This window comes from Anser brachyrhynchus (genome assembly GCF_964034855.1).
Source record: "Anser brachyrhynchus genome assembly, chromosome: 6".
NCBI lineage: Eukaryota > Metazoa > Chordata > Aves > Anseriformes > Anatidae > Anser > Anser brachyrhynchus.
In genome coordinates, this window is record NC_137700.1 from 29,609,977 (window position 1) to 29,626,978 (window position 17,002).

The following is a 17,002-nucleotide window of genomic DNA, read 5'->3' on the forward strand; positions in this document are numbered from 1 at the left end:
AGAGGCTTTCCAGAAATGTTTCCACCGCAGGGGAAGATGGGATTTACAGCAGTCCTATTGCAGTCCTACCACTACTCAAATGCTTTTGAAAAGAGCCCCAAAACAGGATGAACTGAAAGAAAAGTTGTATAAGCTACTTGGTTTCTAGCATTCAGCCCAGGGAATGGTGGAAAAGTAGGGTCTGTGTTATTAAAAGCTTTCAGGGTTTCAGCCTCAAAACTCTTCTGAGAAGGATTTCTTCAAATGTTCCAGGAAAGAAGAAAAAAAAAGTGTGAAAAAGAGATGAAAAAGGCTTACAGTAAAACGACTGTCTTAATTCTAGATGTACACAAAACACATTTAAAGAATACCAAATGTGCAGCATCAAAGCCAAGGTGTGCATGGACAGCATGCACTCAAATAGTTAAAAACAACATTGAAAGACAGAACAAAGCTACGAATGGAAGTTCTAAAGACAACCTTAATTCTAACATTTCCTTGATTTAGTGTGTTTGACTTTGAGCTTCACTAGTACTATTTGAAACCAGTTGTTTCTCTCTCTTTTCTGTTTTTTTTTTTTTTTTTTTTTTTTTTTTAATGGTGATAGTTCCTGGATTTTGAAAGAGCACATTAAAATACTGAAATTCTATCATGTGGCACACAAACAGCTATCTGGTTAGTCAACAGCTTTGAGCATCTGTGATCCATTACACAGATTTCTGACACTTATGTTAATGGAATAGCTGACAGCACTAATATGCTGTCATTTTCTATGAGGACTAACGTTGTAAGGGAATAGGTAATTTGCTAGTGGGTTTTCAGATGTTTGCTGCCTGCAGAGGAATAACAAAGCTTGATTTACATACCCAGTTGAAACACTGAGGGACATCATTTTTACGCCCTGCTCCCCCTTTCCCATTACCAATTTGGTCACAGTTTCTTCCTTACCTCTCAGTTCCTCTTTTCAATGTTGGGAGCCTTTTTTCCCTTCCAGCTTCAAAACTGGTCCCAAGCCATCTTGCTGCAGCTTCCTGCTCATGCCAGCCTCTCTCCTTCTGGTCCTGGTAAGCTTGTTCCATCCAACTCAATCCACTGCTAGAAACTCAATCTCTTCTTTTCAGTTCCCTCTAGCTCTCCCTACTCCAAGACTTCTATCTTGGTGTCTATGAGGGGGAAGCAAGTTGGAGAGTTTGGCAGAGAAAAAGAATCAAGGCTCCTGCTTTCCATCCTAAGCCTCGGTGAATGCACCTGAAGTCAATCAGCTTATAGGGTGTGTCCTTCAGAGTCCTTTTAGCTTGTAGCACTGTGTAGTCACAGTAAAGGCATATGCATCCTAAGAAGAGGGGATACTTTTCACAGTAGTATATTGAGATATTTTTAGCAGCTAAAATTATCATTTACGCTGAAGTGCTTACTTTCTAGAAAGCGCAAAAAAGAGTCCTTATCACTACTTATGATAGTAATCCTTCACGAAGTTTTCAAATACTGGGCCCTGAAGACAAAACTATTCAAAAATCACCCAAAGGTGTTACTGTGGACAAAGATACTTTCCTCAAAGCTCTTTGTTGAAAACGCTGCAGCTATTTTGGCTGAACTCCTTCAAATACTCTGAGGGCAGTATAACTGCTAAGAGATAAATCAAGCTACATGGTTAACTTCCAGTTATGTTCTAATTAGTAGAGAACAAAGTCTTACAATGGAAAGAATCAGGGAATAAATGATTGTAACTGCATAGAACTCAGTAACAAATGGGCTAACAAAAGGGAGTCCTGTGACAAGAATATGAATAACGGGTAAACCCAATAATATCCTACCACTTTCTCTTCTCCCAAAGTTTCCCCCTAACCCCAAAGTAAACTTCCATTGTTGCCTTCCTCAGATATTGCTGAGTACCTGGGAAATGAATAAAGGAATAAATGAAAACACTGACCATGCTGGACAATTTCACTTGACAGTGCATTGCAGCTTAAGGGAACAGCTGGAGCCAAGTGACAGGCTGATGGGAACAGTCAGTCATTTTGCGGTTCAGACTGCAAGGCACCACAGAGCTTAAACAGATCAAAATGCAAAGAGACAGAAGTACCTGTGGGGTATATAGACACCATGTTTACAAATAAACCACACCTCTCAGGCATGACCAGCTGCACAACCCTAAGGCAAGATATTTGTCTGAGGTTGAACAGCTCTAGAGCTTGCAAACCACATTTCAACACTCCTTGCTGAGAAGTGAACCCTGTAATACTATCCTGACTTCACTAATGCTTGTTTGGCTCCTGAAAACCCAGATAATATACTGGTAGGATGAATAAATAGGGATTCATTCGCACCTTGGCAAACCTAGTAACAGGGAATAAAAAGGCACAATTTATATAGTCACGGTGATCTGTAGAATAGGTTTTCTTCTTAGCAATTCAATTGCTAATTAAAAAATAGCCAGCTGGGCTTCAAATTTTCAGCAAAGCAAAAGTAAAACCAGACCAAAAGCTCCCTTCTCTGCAGAGTTAACTAAGTAGGGAAGAGCTTGTCTAGAGCACCAAGTTACCATTGAAATTGCTTGGCTGAAGCCAGTCAGCCTTTAAACTGACCTGATGAATCCCAGTTGATCCAGCTGCCTTCTACAGCTTCTCTATGAACTGGAGGACGCTCGTACAGGAACTTGAGGATATTGTCTGGGAAGGAAGCTGCTGAGCTGCTCATGCCTTCATAGGCCTGACATTTCTAGTCACACACAGCAAAGGCTCAGGAAGATTACAGGTGGTATCCTTTGCAGAGAGAACCATGCCCACCTTCCCTCCTTGTATTTCCATGTAAAGAAGATTCTATATTAAAAAGGTTACTGGCTTGATCCTCCTGATGACAGCTTTGATTTCAAATAAGTCAAGTGGACAAGCCTCCCATGTCAGACAGTCTCTTCATTGTATTAAATAAAAAAAAAATAAAATTATATATATATATATAAAATCCTTTCCAGAATCTAGTCAGCTTTGTAAGCCTTAATAATGTCTGTCCAAGAGCAAATTCAGATCTCTGGGGCATCCAGGATGGTTTGGCTCATGTCCCCACACATGATGAACCTAAAGCATACAGAGCATCCAAAAATATTTCCTTCAACTCAGGCTTTTCTAATCATAAAGTCTATTGTGTCACTCTTATTTCAACTAACCAGGCTTTTTAGGTATGCTGACTAATTTTTCCTGGATTTTATTGGATTTGTGGTCACTGACAGAGACTGCTCAGACCTATTAGTGCAGACAACCAACAGACTTCTTGGGAACGACACATATGCTCAGCATAATGTGCAAAACTGTATGCTTTATTTTTACACCAAAATTCTCTATATGGAGCTGGGTACAAATTCTTCCTGTAAACAGACTTAAAATGGAGTCAGCTGGATGATGTGAAATTTGGTCATGAGAGGTGGAATTCCTATATGCAGAGAAGAACACTGCATAAAGCATCAGAACATATTTTTATCCTGGCAGTACAGTAATAATGACCCTTCAGATTTCTGTTGATTGCATCGCTCTCCAAAAATTATCTTTTTTTTGGATGAAATTTCTCTTGCTTGATCTCAGACAGAAAGTGAACAGTAAAAATCTGTTCAATCATTTTTATATCATCAATGAATCACCAAAACTAGTACTGACATTGAATCATGTTACATGTTTTTATCCATAAGGAATTTACTAGGACAATGTATCTCTTAAACTCCAGTTATTTCATTGACTTTATTTTTAAAGAAAGAAAGAGTAGTAATGGTTCACTGACTATAATTGACCAAAAACCCACAATAAAACAAAGCCAGACTTCCAAACCATTAAAATTATTTCATTTATCATAAGGAAAAAAAAGTCAAAAGCACAAAAAGCATTTTGGTCAAATTTGATGTTACAAAACATTTTTATATTTATTTAATATCATGTTCTTCTACTCTGTAGTTATTTTCTGAAAAAATAATATGCAAACAGATTATTGCATAACACATTTCTTCCAAATTAGCCCAGAAATATTCACTAAATTATTATTTTAACACATAAGAAAAGTGTTTTAATATTTTATGTTTAAATTCCAGAGAGTTTTATCACGTAAGATATTCTGTGGAAAGCAGCACCTATTTACTTCTTTGTAAGCCATTATGAAGATCGAACAAGCCTTTTAGATGAAATAACAGCGGTGATTAAAACACAAGCTGAATAAAGAAGCTCACTGAGTGGGTTCTTACAGAGTGAGTATTTCACTTGGCCGTGTATGTGGAACATTTTGCATAATGGTCTATAGACCTCCTAGGATTTTGCTAGTACAGAAAATACATATACATAGTGCTGAGACACAGAGAAGTGGTATTTCACATTATGTCTATGCTTATTTAGGGCTCACTGTCTATGTGGAATGAGTAAAAGTAATATGAAAAGAAAATAATTATTAAACAGAAATATTCCATTATGCAAACAAAGAAAAATACTGTATTTTAGTTTAGAGAGTTCAAGCATATACAGCATATACATAATAAAGCTCAGGCGTTTCTTTCTTTCTTTTTTTTTTTTCTTTTGTATTAGCTAAAGAAGCAGTCATGAAACTGTTGTATATTGGCTTAAAACTCGACAACCACCTAGTGCATTCTTCTTGCTCACCTTTTAAAAATACACAATCTGAGATGGATACATTGCACTGCTGGAGTTTACAATATATATTTCAAATTTACAAAAATACAGAAAAACAAGATTTCTTGCACTCAGATACTGAGCATTAACCCTTTGAGTACTAATTCCCACCTGCAACACTGCAGAACACATTCATCTGACTTGCATGTTTTTATAACATTCTAACAATTATAATTGTCATCTTTATGTACACTATTAGGAAATGCATTCCTACATATTAAAAAAAAAAGTAGAGACTAATAAAGTACTAATAATATAAAAATAATGGGTTGAAGTATGTGAAGATTTCTGCAAAATATACACAGAGAATCACAGACTGATGATTTTTCTAGGGATTTTTCTATTTCCTCTCTGCAGCAAAGTAACAATTTTGTAAGTCCATGTTAGGACACAACAGCAAACTTTCTCATGTGGCCATACAGAATTGTGCTTTTTCTCTTATTTATGGATGCTCTGTTCACTTTTCATTGTAGACATTTCTCTCTCAGCTGTATGCTCCTATTCGCTTGATGCGATCCATTATTATTCTGCACCATTGCTGTCTGAAAAAAAAGGGGTTTTATTTCATGTAAGGATAATTATGATGCAGTTCGGTACTGTGAGTTGACGCTTTGTGTCCAGATGTTCATGGAAACATGAAAAAATTTCTTGCCATAACAAGTCTTGTTAAGCCTTGTTAATAGAGAATGTTACTGACCCTGGGATGCCCTACAATTCAGAAGAAATCATGAACATAAAGAACTTCTCTGAAGGTCAAATTTGCATTAAAGAATGAAGACAATGTGAAATTTGCTGGGAGAGGAAATAGATTTTCAGAAAGCAAGAGGTGAAATTAAGAAATAGGCTCTAAGAAGGTATGTTTTTGGAAAATGACTGAGCTTTCTCTTTCCTGACAACTCTGGACTACATTGATCATGTAACTAAATAGACAGTATCGTATATACAGTGTCTCTGAACTAGAGTAAGCTATTTTTAAGAAAATAACTGTAGTCCTCAAAGAGTTAATGATAAAACTGCTCTACTTTAACAGATGTGGAAAGGTTATTGTGAAACAGCTTACGGATTTGTTCAAAAGGCATACTTTACAAAGAAGTGTATAACTTGTTGAGACGATTGCTATTACACTGTACAGTGTCACATACAATGAGTAGTGCATGCTCTGTAAAGACATTAGAGTGGACCCTTATCAAAGCTATCATATAACCTTATACAAAGGATTGTGCCACTTAAACTAGTGCAGAGTGATTTTTTTTTCTGTAGATTTATAATGCTCTAGATTAATATCAATAGGGTTTTTCACAGCCTTGTACAACACTTTTTTTTTCTTTTTTTTTTTAAACACATGTAACACTATAAAACAGCAAATGGTATATCCTGACATATGTCATGCAAAATACAACCAATACAGCACCATAGATGTAACAGAGACATTACCTAGCACTTTTTTCCAACAAGAAAAAGGACATAGCAGAGACTGTACATTACACGACTTTACAGGCCATATGCTACAGAAGATCTTTAGAGGCAGTATCACTTTTGTAGATCTAAAAAGCTGTAATTTTATAAAATCCTGTTTATCATTTCTACCATAGTCACTTCTGATTAAAATCCATGGCACAGTAATAATATTTTGCTACAAAAATAAATAAGTAAAAGTTTAAGATGCTGATATGCTTATAAAAAGTGTCTGAAGTTACTACAGAACAGAAACGAAAATAATGAATGCAAGTGATGTGTTTCTAAATAAATGTGCTGTGTAACAAAAGGATATTGCCTCTCATATTCAGTTGTCTAGACTTCATTTTCTAATTATCTTTCAGAATAATTTTATAACTTTTAAAAATAACTTTACTTTTAAAACTCACTATCTCTTTCTTTTAGACTCTTATTAAGAAAATGGAAATAAAGATGGAAAAGCTGTACAATTTGCTGATGAACTACACAAATAAGTCATCTTATTTAGTTTAGAATAAAAGCAAAGATAACGATGGTTTAGGTGGAAAAAGACATTATGATGGCCCATGAACTACACAGTAGTTTCATTTTTCCAAGGGCCAGTTTTGATATTTCCTGTACTATCTGAGCTGTATATCATGGCTTCATGCACATTTCCCTTGAGAATCCCATTGTGATTCGTCGTATTAAACGGCAATGACTGTGTCCGTGGGTGCATTTCAAAATGAGCTGGATGGTGCACAGTGTCACTTTCTGGCATTTTAGCACAACTATATATTACAGTACTTGCGTCACTACTTTCAGGCTGGTTGACAGTGGGATATGGATCACTTTTTGAGCAGCAGGCCCGTCTGTGACCTGACTGGCTATCATGCGTACTGTGGGGACTGTCTGTATGTGAACTGTGGATGCTGCCATCAATACTTGAAGGAATGTGGTAGGCATATTCTCTCTCACCTGCAGATCTATGCCGGCTGAAATAACGTGGCTTAGTTCTGCTTTTCAGACATCTATGAATGTGCATATTAGGTCTGAAGCTTCCCTCATTATGGACATGAATATGAGCTTCATCATCAAGTAGCTGATCACAGTGCATTTTTGCACAACATGGTGTCACAGGAGAAAGGCAGTTAACGTGATTTTGAACTGCTTGTAGGTTAGTGAGTTTGCAGTGGCTAGCAGCTGGATGATTAAACACAGCTGACTTGCTGGGACATGGTGATTCCTGTAGACAAGGTGCATGAATTTGAGTGTCCCCATTGACATTAACTTTTGGGCGCACATTAACTTGGACGGAATAGGTATTTCTTCTAGATGGGCAACAGGACCACCAACAATGCCACACATCATCTCGCTTTGCACAGTGATGGATCAGGATGAAAAGCCCCAGGGTCACACAGAAGGCTCCGTAAAGACAGCTAAATATCATATCCAAGAAATGACCTTGAGATACTGCAAGTGCTCCAAAGGTCCAAGTGGCAGTAAACAGGAACAAAGTGAACGCTGCAGCTCGAAGCTGAGCCTTAAATGAATGCTCATTTTCCAATAAGGAAGAAGAAAGCATGGAGCAGGCTGCCTGGGGAACAGACACAGAGTCTGTAATATGACCATGGCCCACCTCAGTACTTTGTATTCTCTGCGGATCTTCTGTCCTTTCCTTTAACTCATACTTGCGTTCAGGATGGCGCTTCAGTTGAACGTACGTGCAGAGAAAGTAAACACAGGTAACTAGCACGATGAAAGCTACTGGCCCATAAAAAGCACCAAGACTAGGCTCCCATGCCATCCAGCAACTGGAGACAACAAAAAGAGAGAGTCAGGAACATATTATAGGTCACTTTAGATGTGATGCACAACAGACTGAAATGAAACTGGGCTTTCTTACTAACTTGTATGCCCCAACAGTTTCTCAGAAGTTTGGATAGGTTTGTTGTGAGGAACAGGAGTGTGTCTTTAATATAAACGAAGCTGCAACATTGCTTTACTATTTTTTTTTAACAGAATAAAATGTCTAGTATAATTTAGAGCATACTAAGGCTGAAAATTTCAAAGAAATCTAGGTCAGTTTAGAATCTAGAATTCCACTGAAGTATAAGGCTATTTATGTCAACCTTTTCTCCAGTATTAAAAATGTCAGCTCTAATACATTGATTAAAAAGCAAATGAGGCATAGTTTATACAATCTGTGTGAGCAATAGAAATGTACAGATTTCAATGGTACATTTACTTAAGTTTGAAGATTGTTCTTAGGGAATATTCTTGTTGCCAAAGTGGAGAACTGGCTGAGTAATAAGAGGAGACTGAAAAAAGTGTTTCAGTTGAACAGAGTCATCAGTTTCCACAGTGAGTAGACCCAAAAGATGTATGGCATTTCTGGGTTCTCAACACTTTCTGAAATTCCTGGCAGTTAATTTATATGAATTATTTATATAGTTATTGAATGCTATCAGAAAAATTAAGGTAATTGACAGCCTCTTTGTAATACACTGGTAGCATAATATTACTGTAGCATTATTATTTGCTGGGCTTTAAATACTATAACTATGACTGTTTCAAAGAAGCTTAAAATAGTTCTTGGCCAGTATGAGACGAATAAACCTCAGTCAGCTGCATAATTTAGCAGCAGTCTAACAGGACTGTCCTAAGGATGAATGAGCCAATAAAGTAAATGTCAGAGAAGAAAACACTTCAGGCTATTGAAATCCTAGATGGACTTTGGGGGAATTTGGGTTGGGGGTGGGGCAACAATGAATATTTGCCCAGTTTTTACTCTTCTTTATGATCTACTTTTAGCCATTTACAGAATCACAGAATCGTCTAGGTTGGGAGAGACCTCCAAGATCACCTAGTCCAACCTCTGACCTAACACTAACAAGTCCTTCACTAAAGCATATCACTAAGTTCAACATCTAAACGTCTTTTAAAGACCTCCAGGGATGGTGACTCAACCACTTCCCTGGGCAGCCCATTCCAATGCCTAACAACCCTTTTGGTAAAGAAGTTTTTCCTAATGTCCAACCTAAACCTCCCCTGGCACAACTTTAGCCCATTCCCCCTTGTCAGGCACGTGGGAGAATAGACCAATCCCCACCTCGCTACAGCCTCCTTTAATGTACCTATAGAGAGCAATAAGGTCACCCCTGAGCCTCCTCTTCTCCAGCCTGAACAATCCCAGCTCCCTCAGCCGCTCCTCGTAAGACTTGTTCTCCAGACCTCTCACCAGCTTTGTTGCCCTTCTCTGGACTCTCTCGAGCACCTCCATGTCCTTCTTGTAGTGAGGGGCCCAAAACCGAACACAGTACTCGAGGTGCGGCCTCACCAGAGCCGAGTACAGGGGGCACAATCACCTCCCTAGACCTGCTGGCCACACTGCTTCTTATACAAGCCAGGATGCTGTTGGCCTTCTTGGCCACCTGAGCACACTGCTGGCTCATATTCAGCCGACTATCAACCAGTACTCCCAGGTCCTTCTCTCCCAGGCAGCTTTCCAACCACTCATCTCCCAGCCTGTAGCTCTGCTTGGGGTTGTTGCGCCCCAGGTGCAGGACCCGGCACTTGGCCTTGTTGAACTTCATACAGTTGGCCTCAGCCCATCGGTCCAGCCTATCCAGATCCTCCTGCAGAGCCTTCCTACCCTCGAGCAGATCGACACAGGCACCTAACTTGGTGTCATCTGCAAACTTACTGAGGGTGCACTCGATCCCCTCATCCAGATCATCGATAAAGATATTAAAGAGGACTGGCCCCAGTACTGAGCCCTGGGGGACTCCACTAGTGACCGGCCTCCAACTGGATTTGACTCCACCACAACTCTTTGGGCCCGGCTATCCATCCAGTTTTTAACCCAACGAAGCATAAGCCAGTCCAAGCCATGAGCAGCCAGTTTCTTGAGGAGAATGTTGTGGGAAATGGTGTCAAAAGCCCTACTGAAATCAAGGTAGACCACATCCACAGCCTTTCCCTCATCCACTAAGTGTGTCACTTTGTCATAGAAGGAGATCAGGTTCGTCAAGCAGGACCTGCCTTTCATAAACCCATGCTGACTGGGCCTGATCGCCTGGTTGCCTTGTAAGTGCCACGTGATGACACTCAAGACAATCTGCTCCATGAGCTTCCCTGGCACTGAGGTCAAGCTAACAGGCCTATAGTTCCCTGGGTCTACCCTCCGGCCTTTCTTGTAGATGGGCGTCACGCTTCCTAGCCGCCAGTCGACTGGGACCTCCCCTGATAGCCAGGACTGCCGATAAATGATGGAAAGCGGCTTGGCCAGCTCCTCCGCCAGTTCTCTCAGTACCCTCAGGTGGATCCCATCCGGCCCCATCGACTTGCGTACATCCAAGTGCTGTAGCAGGTCGCCAACCATTTCCTCGTGGATTATGAGGGCCACATTCTGCTCCCCATCCCCTCCCACTAGCTCAGGGTACTGGGTATCCAGAGAACAACTAGTTTTGCTGCTAAAGACTGAGGCAAAGAAGGCATTAAGCACCTCAGCCTTTTCCTCATCTCTTGTAACTAAGTTTCCCCCTGCATCCAGTAAAGGATGGAGATTCTCCTTAGTCCTCCTTTTTGTGTTGATGTATTTATAAAAACATTTTTTGTTATCTTTAACGGCAGTAGCCAGATTGAGCTCCAGATGAGCTTTGGCCTTTCTAATTTTGTCCCCGCACAGCCTCGCAACATCCTTATAGTCCTCCTGAGTGGCCCGCCCTCTTTTCCAAAGATTATAAACCCTAGTTTTTCTCCTAAGCACAAGCCACAACTCTCTGTTCAGCCAGGCCGGTCTTCTTCCGCGCTGGCTTGTCTTTGGGCACGTGGGGACAGACCACTCATGAGCCGTTAAGATTTCCTTCTTGAAGAGTGCCCAGCCTTCCTGGACTCCTCTGCCCTTCAGAACCACCTCCCAAGGGACTCTGCCAACCAGTGTCCTGAACAGCTCAAAGTCAGCCCTCCAGAAGTCCAAGACAGCGGTTTTACTGATCCCCTTCCTGACTTCGCCAAGAATAGAGAACAGGCTATTGTTACAGACAGGCTTTTGACAATGTCTGTCATTGTTACAGACAGGCTACTGAGCTGGTGGTATAAGCTAGCACAGCTGTTACTAGGTTCTTTAATTCTAAATATTGCATGGATTGCTGGAAAGAGAAGTTAATTTCCTTGTTTGTTGGACTGTAACAAGAAGTAAGTAGCTCAAACTTCAGAAAAAAAAAAGAAAAAAAGATTTAAATTAGATTTTCAAAAAGTTTTCTAGCTGTTAGGATTATTATGGTAATAAGCCATTGGAATAAAGTGTGGTGTATCCATTATTTGAACATTTAAAACACCTCAGATAAATAACTGTCATCAATAGTTTGAATATAGCTAATTTCCCACTGGGTCAGAAGGACAGACGAGGTGATCTGTCATGATCTGTTCCAGCTCTAAAAGTGACACTGTGTGACACTTTGTACTCATTTAGGCATACGTGATTGGTTGCAGTCCCTCCATTACAGTGAGGAACCTTCTGATATCCCATTCTTGTCAAGCCAGGAATCATCCACCACTTACTATAAAAAGGACAGAATGAATTTATCTTCCAAGCTGAGAACCTCTCAGCTAAAAACGATGCAGTCCCACTGGGTATTCATCCTGAGAAACTGCAGCATAAATACCTTTTTTTTTTTTTTTAAATCTGAACCTTAAACAAAAACATACACCCATTTATTAATGAACTTAGAAATTGTTCAAGGAGTATATATTTTGCTGTCAGACATGCACATGAAAAGATTCCATTAAAAATATCTGTGAAAAGATAGGTAAGTTACCACCTATATTTAATTGGATTATCATGCAGCACTGAGCTACATAAATACTTGAAGTACATTTGAATGCTGCATATTTGATGCAAAGTGGAAAATGGAATGCTCCCCAGTGGAACAGTCTCTTGGGATGCCCTTATTTCAAGTGGAATCTCATTGTGGATCACTTCAAAAATCAGTTCCGTAAAAAAAAGTTCAAGTTTGTGCATCTACATTTTTCTGTACTAATACTATTAAAAATGAATAAGGCATATAACTCACTATGCTGTTGCTGAATTAGATGCTTTTTATTCATTTTTAAAACCATCCCTCACCTGTGCCTTGTTTTCAATAAAGACTGTGGTGGTGCTATGTATTGATTGGCTATGATTAACATGATTAAAGAAGTATAACCTCTGTAACTGTGCCAAAACCAAAAACGTCTCACACATTTATGAACATAAATAATTGAGCCTTTTAATATACTGTTGATTATAAGTGATTGTCTAATTGGATAAGTTTGAATAAATATATGAATATGAGTTGGGCCCTAGGCAAAGCAAACAGCTAGCCACTGTATGCACTAATTTATTACCAGAATTTAAATTTCAATTACCTATAAAAATGCTTTTAAGGAGCCGAATGTTCACTTATAAACCATTCTGCTTCAACTTCCACTCTTCTTACACAGAACATAGCTAGTTTCAAATGCATTGCAATAGATGCTCAAAGCAGTAACTAAGAGTAATGTCCTCCAAAGTACAAGCAACAAGGTGCTGGCAGAGCACTAATAGATTCATTTATCCGTTAGTGTGTCAGTCATTACCATATTGGTCATTTACATGGAATCTATTTAACTTTACAGTCTGATTCACTTTCTGCAGTGCTTTTATGGAGAGGCTTACTGTTCTTTGTTGGTATCTCATGTTTCAAGCCAAGAATTAATAACATCATGATGCCTGGACACCTTGCAGAGATACACTGAACACTAACATGCTAGTACACAAGAGGGCTATGTCATGACTGCAAGGCATGTTGACTGGAAAATTTTCATAGGGTGAAAATCCAAAATTATCGTATCTTTTTTTTGGGGGGTGGGAGGGATGGGGATTTTTTCTTGTTCGTTTCTTCACATAATGATTTGTAACTTACTTTAAGTTACCTGGAGAATATCAATTCAAGGTAGATAACTTAATGAATTAAAAGTATTTACTTAATTTATGGTCCTATTACATATGCCTTCCATTATATAATAACCTTTCACTTACTCATGTGTAAATGAGAGGTGATTTTATAAATGAGAAGTGGTTCTATTGACCATAATGGAGTCAACTGGCAGATGTGAAGCAGCAGGCCTCAGATTAAAAATCACTCTTTCATACCTATTAATCCATAAAATTTCATATTAAATGTCATCCCAAATGCCATGACTATACCCTTTATGAAGTCATTTACATTTATAAGCATAATAATCAAAAATGTTTTTCTTAAAAATTTTATTGTAATAGTATTTATTGTAATACTTACTATGGTGCATTGCCTTCAATCCCATAATTATTGATATTGGTTGCTGCTGTAATCCCACAAATAATAAAAGGAACTCCGCCACTAATCAGGTAAAATCTGTTGAGAGATAACAACTGATATTTTAATTTGCCTGACCTGTAGCTGAATAGTTCTTTGTAAACGGTTGTTATTTCATGAAGTTTCTTGAGTATACAATATTGCCTGAAACATTAAAAATGTCCCTAAAAATCAGAAAGCAAAACCAAAGTATTATCACAATAAACAATCCACTTAATAAAGTAAACAGAACTTAATATTTGATATTTAAATGGATCCTCTTTTCACAGTGTCTTGACTTGCTAGTACTAAATCCTTAGTAATAGTTACTATCAGTAATCTTAGTAAATGTAGTTACTATTGCAGTCATATGAAGAACAAAACCTTGTCTAATGAAAGAACCTACATCTCAAATAAAAATACTTGTTTCACTTACCTATGTATTTGTATGCAGTAGTTATTAAATGTGTATTATATATTAAAATATGTGTTAGAAGTATATAATACAGACAACAAACAACTGTTTTCATTTTAACCTGAAAATTTTCTCAGTGAAATTCAGTAAATTCACACAAACTGTTTCCTAGTTCCTGGATGACAGATGAAATGGACTTGAGTTAGGCAAAGAGGGAAGGAGGAATCCACTTTGAAAAATAAATATATATTTTTTTTCTGAACAGAGGAGTAATCTGGAGCAATCAGGAGGATTAAATGTCACTTTGCATATACCATACTTTTGTTCATTAAATATCATTAAATATCCAGCCTTGCAAATGCATTAAAATGAGAGGGCCTCTAAGACTTCAACAAGATCTCATAAATATCCAAGAAGAGTGTTAATCTCCATGTTAATCTTTCTTTAGAGACTTGTATTTGAGGACAGAAAGCACAAAGTTTCTTACCCCTTTCACTGGTTAAATGCCACTGAACTACTTGGAAACAGCAGTCATCCCAATGTATCATCATTAGGCTTACATTAAAGTCCTAGGGGATGCCTCACTGAAGTTGGCATCCTGCATTCCTATGTCCAAATGCAGCAAAATATATTGTCATCACATTGCCATTTGCATAAGCAAAGCACAAAATTACACATGGAGCACAGCACTTCAACTGCTGTGGCCTCTGAGGTGGAGAGCACCAGTGCCTGGCACGTGTAAGGCTACAGCTGGAAGGAATGCTGCTTAGTGACAACAGAGAAAATGTTTCACTGCACTTAGAAGCTCAGATGGTTCTCTGAACGTCCCTACTCATTTTCTATTTCAACCTGTGCTCTTCTCTCAGTAGAAAAAAATTAGTTTATTTTCAAGACATTCCTCTGCTGTGGGAAACATTAGGCAGGGATGCAAACACTTCCCAATCATTGCTATTACATTGTCGAAAAGGACTAAGAAGAGCCTGATAATATACAGAACACATTCCGTCCAGAATCTGGCCACTAGTTTTCTAAAATGTGATACATAAATGAGGAGTTTTTTCAGCCATTGCAAGGCAGGATTTTTACAGAAACAGAGACATAGTAACTTTGACCATTTAAGTCCAACCCTGAATTAGTGTTAAAAATTTCTTCACTTGTTTCCCCCACCTCCTTGGGAAGCAGAATCAGAAGCCAGGCCTCAGAAAATTTCACGTTAACATTTACAGTCAGTCTTTGTCCTAATGATCTAAGCTGTAAACAGAGCAGAGAAAATCATCCTCGACATTCATCAAAAAGCCTTTCAGTTTTTATAACTTCAAAGTCATTGAATATATACATTTTCTTCAAACTTGGCTTATTCTGTAAAGCTCAACAAATTCCAAGGAACAAGCTGCATCCTTACAAAATCCATTCATTCACTGCATTTTAATGATTGTGAGTATCTTTTGACTTGAGCATATTGAATAAGCTAGCTTAATAGCTTATTATTATTTTTAACAAAGATGTTCAATGACATTTTTTGAAACTTCAGGAAATGACTAGGGTAAGCAACGAGGCATAGAAAATTTAATCCCAATTTGTCTAAGAAATAGTAAAGAGCAGAAAAACAGTATAGAAGCAAGTATAGGAAACCGCACTTCAAACTCATCTGAAGTGATTACACCATAGAATTTACCTACAATGCAATCTATAATTTCATTTTTTGCAGAGCAGCCACTTTTTACAAATTGGATACATACATTTAAATCATATCGTTATTTAAAGTCTCATACAAGCCTGTACTTGGGTGTTAGATAACCTACTTCATATCTCACACTTTCAGCAAGCTGCTGTACACGACAACGGTAGCATCAGATGTTCTGCAAGCACTTAGCTACGCAGTGCTTCAGAAGCATGGCAAAATCTAGCCAAATTCCTGTCCTGTCTCATTGCTAAGAGAAGGAAAATACATTCTAGAAATGACATAAGGTGAAGTCAAATGCTTTCAGAGCACCCGAGGTACACTGTAGTGATATCCAGCACAGTGCACTGCCTGCCCTGTCTCATTGCAAAAAAAACGTAAAATAGCAAATAGAAATGACAGTGTGTACAAATGATTCTTCATTGGTGGCTTTGGGATTCTTGAAGGGTGAAGGGGAAAAAATTCTGCCAAATAGAAGAAAAGTGAACAAGAGGAATGGGGTTAAAATAGAGCAAACAGAAAAAAGAAATAGAAGTTAAATTTAAGAGTAGGAGTGCATACTCTTGCCCATTTGTGTGAGCTCCTGGATACCCTAAAAAATATATAAAAGAGAAAAAATATAATGAAAAGTCACCAAAAGCAGAAGTATTGATCATGAAAATCCATATAGATGTTAGTTGTGAGGAAGTTAATTTTACACTTAATAAATAAAGTAATTTAGACCAGTATAAATGCAATCTAAATGCAAAAAAAAAAATAAAGTTCTTATCAATTTCTTCTTTAACACTCAGATGAGATGATTAGTGTAAGAAAAATATTAAATTAAATGGATGAAATAAATGAATGAAAATGTGAAGAAAACATTGATACTAACTAGCTAGGATTTGTACTTGCAGAGAACCTTTTATCTAAGAGAATCAAAGTGCTTTATAACAAGAATTAATTTAGCCTTGCAGCCCCCTGTGTGACCAATAAACATTATTTTCCCTGCTGTATAGATGAGAAAACAAACAAGAAGAGATTAGGTGTTCAAGGTCATGCAGAAAACCTGTTTCAGAATGAGACTCCTTAATTCCTATCATATGCTTAAACACACAGCACCTCTATATTACTCTAAATGAAGAGCCTGGGCATATCATGGTATCTAGGTATTTGCCTCCAAGCCGAAGAAACAGGGTTTGCCTCTCCAGGGGTTCAAGCAGGAGCAGGAATAAAGCTCTTAGCTGAAGGATTCCCTGGGTAGGGTGGTTTCCTCCCAGTATTCACAAAGCCTTGCCAGTGAACATCTCCCTGTTACGCCCTACAAAGCTTGGCTCGTGGAGGACGAGCTTGTGTGCATTATTCCCTGTGCAACACTAGCACTAACATCCACTGGTATTTCATACAGTGTTGCCTGAGCACGTACACAGAGCTTCCAGATCTGTTCAAGTGGTCTGAGTTAAGGGCTGTAACTGGAGAGATGCTTCTCCACCTT

The 17,002-nt window shown here is 38.3% G+C and overlaps 1 protein-coding gene across 9 annotated transcripts in view; it reads right to left on the bottom strand.

The window, feature by feature from the left end:
- Nucleotides 1-3,790: 3,790 nt before the first annotated feature.
- Nucleotides 3,791-17,002, bottom strand: part of LOC308196930 (adhesion G protein-coupled receptor A3-like) — a 279,343-nt gene continuing 266,131 nt past the window's right edge. For all 9 annotated transcript variants that reach the window (XM_080596687.1, XM_080596686.1, XM_080596685.1 and 6 more), the window contains 2 exons: nucleotides 13,397-13,492; nucleotides 3,791-7,888 (listed from right to left, as the gene is read on the bottom strand). In XM_080596687.1, the coding sequence (XP_080452813.1) occupies nucleotides 6,667-7,888; nucleotides 13,397-13,492 (1,318 nt within the window). In that variant the 3' untranslated portion in view covers nucleotides 3,791-6,666. The remainder of the gene's footprint in view (nucleotides 7,889-13,396; nucleotides 13,493-17,002) is intronic.